The sequence below is a fragment of the Lepidothrix coronata genome, unplaced genomic scaffold (genome assembly GCF_001604755.1).
Source record: "Lepidothrix coronata isolate B3197 unplaced genomic scaffold, Lepidothrix_coronata-1.0 Scaffold89, whole genome shotgun sequence".
NCBI classification, from domain to species: Eukaryota; Metazoa; Chordata; class Aves; order Passeriformes; family Pipridae; genus Lepidothrix; species Lepidothrix coronata.
This window is the reverse complement of record NW_016690269.1, coordinates 783,865-800,198: the sequence shown is the minus strand read 5'-3', so window position 1 is coordinate 800,198 and position 16,334 is coordinate 783,865. Positions and strand designations below refer to the sequence as shown.

Sequence of the window (16,334 nt, the reverse complement as noted above, 5' to 3'; positions counted from 1 at the left end):
CTGAATGTGTTGCCGTCATCAGGTTTCTCCAGCCAATGGACAGAACAGATTGCCCACACCATCTCCTGAGCCACCCCCCAGTGTGGTGAGGTTTGCTCTGCCACCTGGGCACACAAACCATGCCTCGGATTCCTCTGACTCCGAGTACAGCTCTCAGACCACGGTGTCGGGCATCAGCGAGGAGCTGCAGCAGTACCAGGGCATGCGCGGCCCCGGGGCACCAGGGCACCAGGTCAGAGTGGAGGCCACTGAGAACCCTCTCTTTGCAAGATCAACTGTGAGTAGCTTTCATATGGACCAGCAGGAGGACAAGAAGAGTTTTGTTGGTTTTGGGGTTTTTAAGATTTATTTAAATCTGTTTTCATGCAAAACTCTTTCATATTTCTGGCTGATTGTGCTTTGGGACTTTGTGCCAAAACCTGTAAACAAGTAGTGAAGGCTTTCCTTGTCCTCTCCTTTGGAATCAAGTTGGGGGTAAAGTGGTGGTATGAAAGCAGAGGTCTTTGGCATGTATAACTGCTGTTACATCGTGCTGACACCAGCCACAAGAGAGAGCTCTCAGTCTGTTTGATGACTTTTCAGGGAGAGATTACAAGATCCCAACCTCTTTCACACAACTCTTGTGGATCACTACCTCATATACCTCTCTGTGACAGCACATTTGGGGGAGAAAGATTGCCAGAGCCAGAAGAAAGCAGTTTAAGTGTTGTACCAAATCACGGGCCTTGTTGCATCTCGCTGCTGGGTTGGCATAATTGCGATTTCAAAGGAAAGCGAAAAACCTCTATCTCCTACCCCTGCTGGTGTTGCATGCTGAGCTGCAATATGGATCTGGTTTTGTTCAGGAGAGGCCTAGAAGTAGGTACAAGCACAGCCACATTTGAAGTTGGTCACGGCTTATTGAGTGATGTGGCTGCTGCGCTTCACGCTTTTTATGGAAATCAGAAAACAGATTCCTACAGTCTATATGAACTACCCTGATAACATCCTGCGTATGTTCCCTGCATGGAATAGACCCTTTTCCAAATGCCAGCAATTCTGCTTGTTGAACAAGTTAAGATCAAGTGCTTGTCATCCGTCTCTTTGAAAAGGTGGACCAGTATGTAGGAAGCTTATAATAATGGGTTCAGCTGTCATCCTGTGTTCTCCTGAAGACGTGCTTTCCAGGTTTTAATAACTTCAGACAAAAAAACACAGAAAAATCAATTAGCAGATTCCACAACATTACCTTTGTAGAACTAGAGCATTATTATATTTATTCTCGGTGTAAAATATAAGCAAGCAGAGTTTGTTTAGGTTTGTCAGAGACATGACTCTGCATCTCTCTCTCTTCCAGGTGGTTCAGCCAGAAGCAAGGCATCAGCCAAGCCCCGGGCTGCAGTCGAGTGCAGAGCCTGGCACGCAGCAGGTGTGGGGTCAGGGCAGACACCCCAAACGGGACGGCAGGGAGGGGCCGCAGCCGCCCCCGTACCGCCCTCGCAGGGACGCCTTTGAGATTTCTACTGAGGGGCATTCAGGACCCAGCAGCAGGGACCGCTCGGGCCACAGGGCTCGTTCCCACCCCGTGAGGAGCCCGGCGTGCGGGGCCGCGGGCGCGGCGGGACCGGGACCGTCCTACTGCCAGCCCATCACTACTGTGACCGCCTCGGCTTCTGTGACTGTCGCCGTCCACCCCGCCCGGCACGGCCACGGCGCCCGGGCAGGGAGCTGCCCCTCCCACGAGGGGCACCAGGAGCCTGACCATGGGCCGTTCGAGGACCCCCACGTGCCTTTTAACGTGTGGTGTGAAAGAAGAAACTCTAAAGTGGAAGTTATAGAACTGCAAGATGTTGAATGTGAGGAAAGGGTACCTGGCAACAGCTCACAGTAAGGTAGGTCCAGCACGTGTAACTACAGGCTTTGCCTGTGTCAGGCAATAGTATGAGAGAAAGAAAGAAAGAAAGAAAGAAAGAAAGAGGAAAAATAAAATTTGTCAGAGGTATCTTTCCTTTAGATAGCGCTACTTACAGGTCACTGATCATCTTAAACCATGAATAGAGTACATTTTGCACTAGACATGAGGTTGGATGATATAGTGCTCTCCAGCGCTGAGAAGTTATTGTGGGTCTAGACTGAACTGCTTCCAAGAGCCTTGGAAAGTGGATAAGTACATCATGCAGTCCCAGTTTACCAGATGAGGAAAATGAAGCAGAGTTGCTGTGTAACTTTTTCAGAGCTCTGTGATTGCATTTACCACTGATAGGTTCTGTCTTCTGAACCCTGACTCAGGCGTGCTCTAGCACAGTGTGCAGAATGACATTGCCTAGGAGAGTGTAAATTGTCAGCTCCTTCAAGAGTTGTTCCGTCTTGAATAAAGTAGTCTGTGGAAGAATTTGAAGTCCATAATGAGGACTGAATCCCTCTGGAAGATGAGCTGAGTGAAAAGTGGGAAGTCCTACCATGCCTACTGTGCTGCTGCACAGTGGGGTGTCCTCTGCTCTTTGAGGGGCCCTCAGAGACCCACCCCATGAACTCCCACCCTGGAGGTGTCGTGGGCCAACCTCTGCCTGGCAGGGGCAGCTGCAGGGGCTGCCGCAGGTTGGATGGGGCAGAGCTGACCTGGCAGGGCATTGACGTGTTCTGTGAAACCACAGATACACCTGGGGAGACTTGCTGCCTAAATCATTGTCTGTCTTTAGGCCGGCAAGAGAAGGTCCCAGGAAATGGTCCTGTTTATAACAGGCAGGATGTTTTAGAGGATGTTTGGGGAATATAAAGATTTTCTTTTTCTTTTCATTTTTCTTAGTTTTTTGTTACTTTCATAGGGAGTACTTTGAAGCTGGGAAGCCCACCGGGTTTTTACTCTGAAAGCTTTTTGGGTCTTTCACCTGAAAAACTGTTTCTCGCTATTTTTACACTGTTTTTTTTCTTGGAGGGGGAAAAAAAGAGTGTTAAAACAGTTACTTAGTTGTAGATCCCTGTTTTTTTCTCTTTGCTTGTCTGAGCTTTTCAGTGACAGACACTAGTTTGAGCAGAGGAAGTAATTTTATTTTGGCTGTAGGACACATGCACGCTCACACACAGAGTTTTGGTGGAAATTTTTATGATAACTCATAGAATCACTTTCTGATTTATAAAACATCTCTCCAAACATCTCAAAGTGCAAATAGACATGAATGCCTCTGGCCTTCCAGTCTAGAAATCTGACAAGTAATAGTATCCACAGAATAAGGAAATACTTGGGCTCAGCTGTTCGGAGCTGAAGTGCATGGTTGGTAATGTGAGATTCTTAAATGTGTGCAGTGTTCAATGCAGCGTCTCTGTCCTTCAAACATTCATTGGTTTTGACTGAATTTGTCACAGGTATCTGAAAGTGGGAACTCAAAATTAAGGCATCTGCATTTTTTTAATTGGCGTCAGTATTTCTTTACCAGGAAATTAATGACTGAGATGAAAGCAGAGCCAGCGTTTCCTGGCTGCTGACTGTAACCTCAGGAAACATGAAATGAGTTGGATTAGCTTGACTTGTTTGTTTTTCTTGAGCTTTAATGGATGTTTGGTTTTTTCTTCTGTATTTATACAGGGTAATAACTGAAGCAAAGAAGAGGCCAAAGATGGAAAACTGTATTTCCAGAACTGCTTGAAGAGAAGAACTGCTTGAAGTTGTAGAAAAGGACATGCTGCATCAGGACAACAGTTCACTGTTACTGTAACCTATTGTATTATTTTGTTATATATTTCTTTTAAGTATTTAAAAGATGTACACATATGTAATATACAAAAGAACAATGTAAAGTAGTATAATCTGGAGTAATTTGCCTCTGGGCAATAGAATGGGGACAATATTGTGTGCGCTTTGTACTTTTTGTACATCGATTTCTGTGCCACAATTAAGCTTAATCTAGTTCTAAATTTCAGCATAAGTTGCTGCTGCTTAAATATTTTATAATTTACTTGTATAATTCTATGCAAATATTGCTTATGTGATAGGATTTTTTGAAAGGTACATGTCTGTTTAAAATATTTTAAATTTGCGTATCACGACCCTGTGGTAGTATGAAATGACTGTTAACTTTCACACACGCTATGCGTGGTAATTCTTAAAATAAGCAGATACGAAGAAAAGCAAGTTAATCTGGGAGGCTTAAATAATTTTAGATATGTGCAGGGTTTGTTTTGCTGTATGTATTCCTGTGTGCATCTGGAAATATGCATCTCTGTGTATGTTCCTGGTGTACTGTAGTTTCTCTTTTACTGTATGTTAACACCTGGTGGGCTGATGTAAGTCCACCCACTGATGCTGATGTAAGTCCAGCTTTCCCTGTTAGCAGGCACTAGTAAAAACAGAGTTGGTGTTTACCAGCATACACACCGTAGACTGCCATCATCAAAGGCCCAGCTAAAATAAAAGAGAAGACAGGGAGGTGGGGTTTGGGGTTGTGTTTCAGTTCCCAGACCCCAACGACTTGGTTCACATGACTTTGGTCAAGTCACTTAACTCCCCCATGCCTCAGTTTCTCATTCTGTAAAATGGTTATAATTACACTTACCTACCTCCCAGGAATGTTGTGAGGCTTAATTACTGTTCCTGTAGTGCTTTGGGTTTTTTGGGGGTTTTTTTCTTGCAAAAGGTGCCAGGTAAGTGCAAACACTATAACCATTATTTTTTCACTTCCAAAGGTGCTGGATATTGAGAGGTGCTGTTGGTTATAGAAATACAATTAGCATCTGCCTTATTTTGATACTGTTAACCATGAGTGGCATTAGAAGCTGGATGATGAGTTGCTTAATGGTGAGCCACAGCTCAGTTGTGTCGTTACAGCATTGAAAGCAGTATCTTTGGTCACCTTATTTTCATGGCAGGAAGGAGTTAATAGTAAATGATAAAAATCAAATGGAAGGATAAAAAGAAAGTATATTCACTTTTTAAATATAAATGACTTTCTGGTGGGCCTGGGATGGTAATGACACATAAAGCCTGGGTTGTTCTTTTCTCTGTTGTTTGTGTTTTCCCATGCTGCATTGGCACTTTTAATTGAAACAGCTAAACTGGGATCTCTTTTCGAAACTAATTTAGCTTTTTGTACTATTATTTTTAAACTAGAAGGGGATTGCTGCAGGTGAAGGGTCTGGAAAAACACTACAATCTGTGTTCCAGTTGGAAACAAACCCTAAGAACGGAGAACCTTAATTTAAAATAATGCAACACAAATTTTCATTATCTCTGTCTTCTTTTTTCATCTTTTTTTATGCCCTTCTCCAAGCTGTTTTTTAGAGCAGGTAGATGTTCATTGTGTATTCAGAGCCAAACACAACCAATATTCAGTTTCTAAACCAGCAGTGGTGGGGCTTTTCTTTACGTATTCCTGAACAGCAGTGGCCAATTCTTTAATGGGAAAGTGTTTTTCTCCAGAGGCTTCAGGGAGTCTGTCTTTGCCCACAGACCTTGCCAGCATAATGAATGGGGATAATTAGAATGCACAAATTTCCATGCCTTTTTTTGCTCACTTGAAAACACTTTGATATGAGGCACTTGTTTACAGATGTCCAATGTGAACGCTCGAAGGGCAGGTGGCGAGAGCCTGGTGTCGTTCCCCTAGAACATAAGCTACTGTCTCAGTGCACCCCAGGGGTTAATGTCACAGCTGCCTCCTGGTCCAGGTCACTGTCCAACCAACGGGAAAACTCTTGGTGACAAAAAGACGAGGGGCCCCGATGTAGCACAAGCAGCACACTAACCTCAGGTCATACAACCCTGTAACACAACTGTATGACACTAATGGGAGCTGCCTCCAACCGCCCAGTGCCACAGCTGGCAGGGTTCCCACTGACACTGCCCTGCCTCCTGTGCCACAGACTGCCCTGCCTCCTCCTCCTCCTCCTCCTCCTCCTCGGGAGGGAGGGGGCCCAGGGCAGCTGCAGTGTCTCTGCCCTCCCCTGCCCTGCCCTCTGCAGGGGTGAGCTCTCTGCTGCTTCGTGCTCAATGTAGACCTCCTTCTTCGATAGTCACATTGGCAAGAGAACTCAGTGGCTGGCAACATTTGTTTTGTTGGGTTTTGGGTTTTTTTAACTTTTTTTAATCATGGATGATATTTATATTTTTGTATCATAGGAATGTTTTTCTTACAGTATTTGTCATGCCAGTTTATAACAAACAAGATGCAGGGATTTTATTTCTATTGGAAACACTATTACAGTTATGTTTTTACTGTTAATGAATTTTTATGTGTATAGAGTGCTTACTAATGTTAAATAGGAAAGAGTATGTAACATTTACATTAAGGATTTGTCGTAGCTTTTAGTGTAAGGAGTTAAAAGGAAAAAAATATTCAAACTGGGTCTCATTGCCTGCCTGTTTTGGTAGGAGTGGGTTTGCGTCATTTCAGTTACAAAGATAAAATTATGCCATATAATTTATTTATATGAAAATTTATTTTTGTAGTGTACATAGTAGTCATCAAGTCTTTTGACAGAAGTATATTTTTAAAGAGTTTATATGTAATGATGATACCATTATGTTTTGGAACACTGCTGAGATACGATTACAGTGCACACTTTTCCTTGTAAACCCCCTGGAGAAAAGAAAGTGTTTAACAGTGTTAAGAGAAAGAGAGTGTGAATATTCATACAATTCAGAACTGTGTTTTAGCTACCATTTGTGATCTAGTGTGGTTCTCATTTTAAACTTTGAATGGAAATTGTACAAACTCTCTAAATATTAATGTTCGAACACTGATAGAAATTCTAACATAAATAAAAAGAATATAACTTACTGGTTATTGATTTGGTTGTTTATGGAATGCTTCTCTATATACCACTGGTCAGCTGTGAAGGTACAAACATGCAAACATTCTGATTTGGAGCATGAACTTGGAATGTTTGGGAGATTTGCCCATTTTGGAGCAGGAGCTGTTTCTGATACCCTGTCTAAATTGTAACCTGCTGGTCCTTGTCTGTTGATTCTGTTACCCTTGTTATATGTTGGGGGATTGTGGCTGGATTATACATTTAATTCTCACTCTGAATGAAACAGTTTGTATAGACTTCAAACTCTTGGCTAAAGCACTTTACGTACAGGTTATTTCTGCTTAGCTGTGGGAGGAAATTCTTTTGTCTTTTTCCCATCTCTGTGGTTGCTCCCTAAATTGGTTTAGAGAAATAGTCTGGTATTTTCACTTTGTGGAAGGGAAAAAAAAAAAAAGTGGAGTTCTTCAAACTCTGAAAAGCCCTCCATAAGAAGGGAGGGTCTTGACAAAACTTGTTTTGGGAAGTGTGCTAGTGATTGCAAGGCAGTGTGCAGGTCCCTGTGCTGGGCACAGGCCCTGCCTGGCAAGGAGGGGAGGCTACTGCAGCCATAGGGGGGATGTTGTAAGTAGACACGTCTGTCTGAAGTCATTTGCATCATAAACCTCACTGTGATTTGTCCTGTGCAAAGATGCTCTTCTGAGCATCCCTCAAAATGCCGCAGATCCAGCCAGCTTATCTGCATCCTTTTTTAGCCAGCTTTTACTCTGTGCTAGAACTCTTAGATATTTTTTTACATAAGTGTTCAAAATGTCTCATAAATAGCCCAAACATGTCTTGAGATAACTTATAATTCAGTCTCTACTTTTCATGGTCAGAGGAAAGGCAAGTAAAATTTTCTATTTTATGTTTTCTGGAAGTTTAACCACAAAAGAGAAAAAGAGAATTAAAGGACTTGAACTGCAGAACTCCTACACCTGTTTTCTTGCTACTCAAAACACTCTCCTTCACATCCTTTGGATTAGCCAGGCTGAGTCAGGTTGCAGATTTGGCTTTGGGTTACAGCCCGTGAAAGGAGTGCCCACTGAAGCCTTGCTTCAGTTCAACTCACTGACTTTGGTGTCCCAGCCATGGGGCAGCTCCATTCACAGGGCTGGAAACCACATAAATAAACTCATAAATTCTGTCAGAACATAGGATTTTTCTTTAAAAACTCCATTTTGCATCAACAATAGCTATTTACATGACGTTATTTGTCACGTTTAAATTTCTGATCATTTTGCTGTCAGTCTTATTAACCCCAGGTAAAAACTAGATTGGCCATATTATTCAGGCCTTAAGTAAACATGTGGCCACATTTTTGTTGGCATAATGCATGTATTTAACAGCTCCAGGAATGCTGCATGCTGCTAAACTGCAGCAGCACTTATGTATAAACAGGTGTTTCATTTTTGTTAGCTTTTACTCCCAGTGAGCATTTGAGACACTGACTGTTTATATCTGAAAATCACCGTTGCCAAATTGTAATTACTTTTAATGTCTGCTTCAAGGGATGAGAACAATTACTACTTTCCAGCTCCATTTAATCATTCTTGTCATTTTTGTTGCAGTCATGTTAAGCCTTATTGCTAGAACAGGATGCATCCCAGGAAACTGCATTACCTATCTTGAGTGGCTTAAAAAAAATACATGCCCAGTTTACCTGGTTAATTGTAGGTAATTAAGCACACAAAATGAAGTGGTACCACTGCTTTAACCAGAAAAAAAAGTATTTAACATATACACTGGCATATTTGATACTGCAAAAACCCTTTTGCCCCTGCGGATAAGCAAGGACTTAAACAAAAGACATCTCTGCCTTGGCTTCTTGGTTGTCTGCAGTGGCATCCAGGCCACTTCTCACCCTACCAGAGCTTTCCTTATGAACATTTCCACCTTCATTTTAGCAGCTGTAACTGCACTGTCACTGGTGTTTCTGCTGCCACAGCAGCTGTGCCTTCTTGCAGTGGAGAAGGTTATATCTTGGGTTGGTGGAGCACAGAACACAAGGCAGCAGCACGTGTTTTAGTCTGCTTTGCTAATCAGAGCACCCTCACAGGCTCTTCTCCAGGCTTCATTAAAGCTGCCGGGTAGGAGTTGCAGGAGCTGTGGGTCAGCTGGTTTGAGTTAGGACCTACGTGCACACGATGGATATAGGTTTCGCACAAGAGAGCACCAAAAAACGTGGCCTTTCTGTCTGGTCTTTCCATCCCTTGAGCTGAAATCCTTGCAGTGGGTCCGACTTGCAGGTCCCTGGCTGCCTAACAGACCCCACAGCCTTGTGGAACCAGCTGGGAAGCAAGGCTGTGAGCCACAGCAGCTGGAAAGGAGAAGATAGGAAGCTGGAGGTTGGAAACTGCTTCCCAGGCTAGGGAGGACTCTGCCTCTTGGAGAGGAAGGGGTGGAAACCAGGAGACAGATTTCACTCCCAGGCGTGTGAATGAGGTGGGTCTCCCCATCTGTTGAGGGGGAAAGACCACTGAAGTATTTGAGAAGTGATTTATGGCAGAAATGAGAAACACTGGGTGCTCTGGAAGGGAAAGAGCTCCACCATCTGATTTATGAGACCTACAATGATATTGCTAATATATTTCAATGCCTAGGTAAAACTGATTTCTTTGTTCCAGGTCGTATCAAGTTTAGCACCCCTAGATTTTTTCATCTGAAGTTTATGTTGGGGAATAGATTTGTAGGGAGGAATGTCCACCTAGTCTTTTGAAAGAGTGGGGAAGGGAGAGGAATTAAATAAGAGTTACTTGGTAACTAAGAAGAACTCAAAAGAGGTTCTTTTTTTCCAGCTTTTGTTGCTTGGATGAAGGGGAACCTTTCCTCTCTCTCTACCTTGTGACAGATGTTGTGTCTTACATGGAAGACAAGAAGTTGTACCTCTCTGGTCTGCCAGATCTTAGTAGGGTTTGTAAGTGGGGAGCTTCATTTAGGAGAGTCTGTCACTGCAGAGTGCTGTTCCCGCACTAAGGTGGCTTTACTGAAAATATGTGTGACTCTGGAAGTCACCAAACACGGGGAACAAATGTCCTCTGAGATGTCTAGATTTAACCTAATAATCTTGAGGTTAAAATGCCAGTTGACCCTTTCCGAGTTACCAAACATACAAACCACCTGTAATGGGATTTTACCTCTCAGCCCAACAGGTTAGTACTTCTCATTAAACAAAGGAGCAGATATTTTTTTAGTTGCTAAGACTAATAAAGGTAAAGGACTTGAGTACTATATTTCTGTATAATAACTGGGGTAAATAGGAAACACACGACATTCATCCCAAATAACTAGTATTTGTAAGAGAATTCAACCCCTCTTTCACTATTATGCAAGCATTTTAAGTAAACTATTCATTTTAACTTAAGAGCATTTACTTTGGTAGCCAATATAATGTGCTTCTGTACCATTCTGCAACATTTTAAAAGACTAACAGGTAAAACTTTAAATGGTTATAAAGGCTAAGGAAGGGTGTTATTGCCCAGTGTCACATACATTAGTGTAACACTTGGGAAAATTTTGAAATGACATCTAAAAGACTTTTAATTTTTGAGATAGTACTACAGCACTTTCTACCTGGCAAAAGGGCAGGGAGAGGCTCTTTTTTGTTTCTCTTTACCTTATCAAAATTTGCAAAAAATTTTCAACAGAGTTCTTGTGAAACTAAATGAATGGAACAAAAGATTCCATGGTATGTGAATTCTCTGTGAATTCATTGTTTCGTTCAGTCTGACCCATACTGAGTCAGGTATGGAAACAGTAAATTGAGTTATTTTTTGCCCTAAAAATGCCTGCATATGAATATAATTGTTAAGTGGATAATTGGTGAAAATACTAACCAAAACATAAGCTCTGGTGTTCAGCTCCACTGCTGTTGTCAGACATTTCAGTATAATTTGAGGAAAAATATATGCCTGGGGGCAAAAAAGTAGGCAACTCAGGAAGAGTAGAAGGTTGTCATTAGGTCATGTAGAGAGAAAATTAGAAAGGCTAGAGCTCAACTAGAACTCAATCTGGCCACTGCTGTGAAAGATAATAAGTGTTTTTATAAATACATTAACAACAGGAGGGCCAGAGAAAATCTCCACCCTTTATTGAATGCAGGAGGGAACATTGTCACCATCGTCCAGCTCATTCTTGAGCTAGTTGCCTGTAGCTGAGGTTGAGAATCAAGTAAAAAAAAAAAAAATCAGACTACTTTTTGCCTTCAGACTGTAAATTGTAATTTAATCACTGGTACTCTGGGACTTCATGAATGAATTTGCATCCTTCAGGAGCCTTTTTGAGCTGCATCTGAAGCAGGAAATCGCACAAGGAAAAACAGCAAGCAGAAGGTTTTGTTTGTGGAAGTGGCCTGTCTTGCACCCACCTGAGATGTATAGAAGAGCTATTTTGGAACAGCCTTGTGAACCTTAAACCTAGGCCTCCAGGTCCCTACCATAAAAAACCGTCTTTTTTTATAATTGCGTTCTGGTTTTGCCATTCTGTATTAAATTATCACCTTTTTGTTTTCCTTTTTTTAAAATCTTAGGAAGCCTTTTAAGTTGAGAAAATTATTGCACCCTTTACCTCTGAGGAACTGGATCTGTGCAGGGAATTTTTTTTTTCCTTGAAGTTTAAATGTGATTTTACTCACAACTACAACACCTCTTCCTCTCTTTGCCCTTTCTCTCTAGCATGACTCATGGTTAGCTGGTGAGTGGAGCTATGCTTAGACATACTTGTGATATGCAGTTTGAGTGGAGTTGTTCCAAAAAGCCAGTGAAAAACCCAGTGCAGAAGTACAAGATCTCTTGTGCACCAGTAAGGTGGGGGCTGGCCAGGCCTGAGGAATCCCAAAAAATAATTTCTGTAAGAAGCCTTTCAGAGCATGTTCCCTAGGAAATTATTGTCTGTGTTTCTTCAGTTTTGTTTTCTTTCTGTTTTGTGTGTGTTTCCCAAATTGTTTTATAATTCAGGTTTTGCATTACTCTAATGGAGAATTTTACACTTTTGAAAGCCATTTTTATCAGACATGGTTAGCAGAAAAAATACTATTAGAGAAAACTCAAGATTCTCCTAACAAAGAGTGACATGGCCTCTGATCCTTTGAACATTCAAGTCCTTTGTTTCACAATCGTGGTGAGTAACTAGGACTATTTGAACTGGAAAAATTAAGTAAGCACTAAAGTAGTGCTGCAGCTAATAAAAATGCATATAAGAAAGTTTGAGTTTTACTGCTAAGGAGATTTAGTTCAGCTTGGCAACATGGGCCTTGGGTATTCTTCGTTCAGTACTACACACACACACACACACACTGTGGTGCTGGTTCATTTGTAGAGGCAGGGTGAAGGGAAGCTGAGACAGAAGCAAAAAAGTCAGTGAGCTGTACAGCAGAAAGTGAAAGGGAACAGCAGACAGAGAAACAGAGACAACTACCCCTGAGCCCATGTGGGAGGACTCTCAGAAGTTCCTTTAAAAGGTACATTTGAAGTTTGTGCAAAATGACCAGGGGTGTCTTTCTGATGGACAAGGGAGGTTTGGCTGTGCCTACACGCTGAGCATAAGAGCCCAGTGTTCCTGCTCGGAGGTGAGGTGATAACTTGCTTTGGGGGATATTTTTTATAATGTTGATGCTGGCTTTTTGAGTGTTTTTCTATGCAGTGTGTGTGTGTCTGTGTGTGTGCGAGTGTGTATGATGGGAAACATGCGAGTGTGTAGCAAGAACTGTGGTTTCAGTGTATGGAATTTGCTACTGGCAAGTTATTTTAGCATTGAGTCCAAGATAAATACCAGGTAGGCTTATATTTTTGCATGTGCTTTTTTGTCCTGAAATGTATTAAAATTCTTCCAAAATGCAGGCAGTTGCACCTTGGATTTCACAGCTTCCTTGGTGCTGTCATTCCCGGTGCACATTGCTTCATTTTCTGGTTCAGCTTTAATTTTTGTCGTTTAGCAAACTCTTGAAGGGAACCTTAGAAGAAGAGGCTCCAGAGAACTGTTTTGCTTCAGTCTGGGGGCGGACTTTGCTGACTTTTCCTAAAGAATTTTCTTCTGCACTATCCTGCACACTTCTGAGAGTCTCTTGACATCATTTCCACATTCCTGTTGTTTTGATTAATTTCTTTGGAGTACAAATGGGATTAAGCAGAATGGAAGGGTACTGACTTACTGTAAGTGGTCTTGTTAGCTTCCTTAATGTGCATGTAATAGAAGAAAAAAGCTCTGAATTGAAGACACTTCACTGTGTCATTTAAAATTATTTTCTCTGGCCTCATAGTACCTTTCCCTTTAAGGCCTTCTTTGCATGGATGCTTGGAATAACACTTAATTTTTTCCCACTGACATTGTGTGTCCAACCCAGAAGCAGGCTGTGACCTAGCAGATGCTTTTTTTCAGTTCCAAAGAACACACATCCCCATAATAACTGCCATATTATTTCTCACATCCCATCTAACAGACTCAGTGTGTGAAAAAGAAAAGGCTCTGGAAGCCCTCATGAAGAAGTGTTGCAGTGGGAGTGTATGGGAAGCCACTGCTCATGGGTCAGCTGCTAGTCTGCCTGTTGCACTGGCTTTTCCTGGGTTTTTTTGGCTTTTCTGTGGGAATTTGTGATATGTACATCTTGGTGGGTGTTTTTGAATTCCTGAACTCTGGATTGCCTGTCAATAAGAGCATAACCTTGCTAAGAATAAAGATATTATTTAACTTCAGAAATTCTGCTTGCAAAATCATAGATGCAAATCTACAATCAAAGGACACTTTGAGCATTTGTTTCTCTAACGTTTTGACAACAAAACACTGACAAAAACAAGCAGCAAAGAGCCACAATAGAAAAAACTGACACTGTATAACTGTGACAAGTGGATAGGGAAGTCTGCCCTCCTACTAGTCCCTTCTGGCTTTGGTTTATCCTGTGGCCCTCTCTGGGATCATACAATTTTATTTAGGCACCAAAAGATGTTACTAAATTTTCAAGAGCCCTGAGAACTCAGCAGTGGTTTCTCTATTGGATGTGTGCTGGCCCCTTTGTTCCACCCTACAGAGGTAGGAAAGAACGACCAAAGCTTTTTTCTCTTTTTCTTTCTTGCTATACTTTGTTCCAAAGGAGGTGGGCTCTGGAAACAGTCACCATTGTAAATCATGGCTTAAATTCAATACTTGATCATCTGTTTAACTGCTGCTCTCTTTTCAGACTTGCACCTAGTGCTGCATTGTCAGGAGAACTGTGTTGTCACTTGAAAATACATTAAAATCATAATGGATAGTAGTAATCTACGGTAAAATTACAGTAGTAAATTGTCAGTAACGTACTGATATTGAAGAGATCTTTATGTTTCAAAATTAAAAGTGGCCACACATCTTATTTATTGTGTTCCAAGAATAATTTCCCATTCTTTTATGGTTATATCTTACCATAACTGATAAAGTCTTAGCTTTTCATCCACCACAGACACTCCATATCCCAGTGGGTCTTTGATCCAATCTGATCTTCTTGAATGGCACTATAGGGTCAGAGCATTTTCTCCAGAAAGTTTCGAGCTGCAGCATATTTCATAACAGGGCCTTTTTATTAAGATTTCTTCTGCCACTATAGTGTAAAATATAGATTTGTGATCTGTCCTTTACAAGATATTAAGCAAAAATTATACTATCATTATTGGATTAATTACATGAGTGCTTTCAGAGATTAACTTGCTAACATTACATTTTTTTCTAAGGGGTTTATTGCTTGTTTAATGTGAATGGATTTTGAGTGGTCCTGAAGTAGAAAATTGATAAAGGGATGAGCAGGGTAATCTTTCAGACTAATAAAAAGTGTGTGATTCCCAGCTACATACAATTAAAGTTGATTTCTACTCTCTTCCATATCATTTAACAGAGTTTAAACACCCTTGTGCATTTCTGTGGAAGGAAAGGTCCATGTTTAATAGCTCAGGAGAAGGCACCGAGGAAAGATTTTTCTCTATCTAGTTGAGGTGAGATGAGATGAAGCAAATGGGGAAATATAGCAGAATTTCTGCTAATGCAGAGTCTTTAGGGCATGTAGTCCAGTCAGGTTTTTACCTCCTGAGCCTCAGATGTGTCACAAAACATGTTGCTGAAAACAGATATTCACTGGGTCAGCAGAAACAGCCACAACACTGGTCCCCCTTCACACACCCTCTGACAAAAATGGCATATCTGCAGTCATGGCCATTTAAGCAGTTTATTGTCATAGCCAGGGAGCAAACAGAGCATACCTAATTTGAAAGTGTTTGTTGTTTGCCAGCTGCTGAAAGAAGACACTGCCTCTATGAAATGTGCAAATTTGTATGCCACTATGGATAATATAATTTACACCCATTCAAGGAGTCTATGCAGAAGCATCGCTGGTAGGTTCTCCCTAACATCTTTACAGTAGGTGAGATCAAATAAAGATAGATCTGAGGAAGACCACCGCAATAAATAAAAGGACACCTGGAATCCTATTAAAGAGAATGCACTGCTTTCCCCATAAAAAGCTGACTCCAAGATGTGTATACTGCCTTCAATAACTCATCTTTCTAAAGAATAAATTGCATCCAAATTGTTATTCTGGGCATCATTGTTAGTGGTTCTGGCACAGCTGTAAAACATTGGAACTTTGGACATACATCAGTTTAATCCTTCATGGAATCTAACATTATCAGGTGAACCTTCTAAAATGTTTCTATTGCTTTGACTTCAGAATGGTGAACTGAATTCACTGGATGTTGCTTACTAGGGTCTGTGACTTCTGAATGTTGCTGCAGTGGCTGTATCTCTTTTATTAAAATACAGATTTGTGTTTGCTTTTCATTATCAATGTTCTGCTTTGGACCTCTCTATATGTTCACTTATGTTTTTCACTTGGATATTTACTTGCATTTGCACCAGTTTCCCCCTTCTGTCCACATAAGAAAACCGAGGCACTTGAGTTTGGCCTTCTAAACAGGTGTCAGGTAATGCAAAAATAATTAATGATAAGCTATAGTGACACAAGAAGGTTTCCTTTCATTTTGATGCAACCCATTCAGTTCAAGAAAAATACACTTTCCACCCAACGGGGTGGCATCTAGCTATCATCACAAGGGAAGAAGTCTGTGAATACGAAAAAGTGTTGTTAATTCTTGGAACATTCCAGTGAAAACAAAACTATTTTCAAATGTTTGAGCTTCTTTAGTTTGCTTGTTTGTTTTTTTAGCGTTTTTTTGGTTTGGGGGGGTTTTTTGGGGGGTTTTTTGTTTTTTATTCCCCAAGTATTTGTCCACGAGAAGACAAGCCACTGTTTAAAATCCAAGGCATTTAAATCTTTTGCCAGTACACATCCTGAACATCTCATATGGATTTCAGGATTGAAGCTATCCATGTGGGGAGAAATTTTTCTTTAGGGCAATGTGCAACATGTTGGACAGTCAGATACTGGTAAGTTGGGGTGTATATCTGGGGTGCTGAACTGTGTTTTGGAATAGTGGTTGTATTATTAATTGTCTGGTTGAGAGACTTAAGCCATTTGGTGCTTGGACAAATTGGAATCCTTTAAGTAAATAGTTTAGTCTTGGCATCCTTTCACTGTAACTGCTGCAACTTATCCA

General features: G+C 41.3%; 1 protein-coding gene across 2 annotated transcripts in view; it reads left to right on the top strand.

Annotated features, from left to right (window-relative positions):
* PTCH1 (patched 1) overlaps nt 1-6,751 on the top strand; it is a 44,854-nt gene extending 38,103 nt beyond the window's left edge. The window contains exons 20-22 of one of the 2 annotated variants that reach the window (XM_017821234.1): nt 23-277; nt 1,337-1,871; nt 3,563-6,751. In XM_017821234.1, the coding sequence (XP_017676723.1) occupies nt 23-277; nt 1,337-1,870 (789 nt within the window). In that variant the 3' untranslated portion in view covers nt 1,871; nt 3,563-6,751. Of the gene's footprint in view, nt 1-22; nt 278-1,336; nt 1,872-3,562 lie in introns of those variants that run through there. The other variant, XR_001875843.1, reaches the window with a different exon arrangement.
* The last annotated feature ends 9,583 nt before the right edge of the window (nt 6,752-16,334 follow it).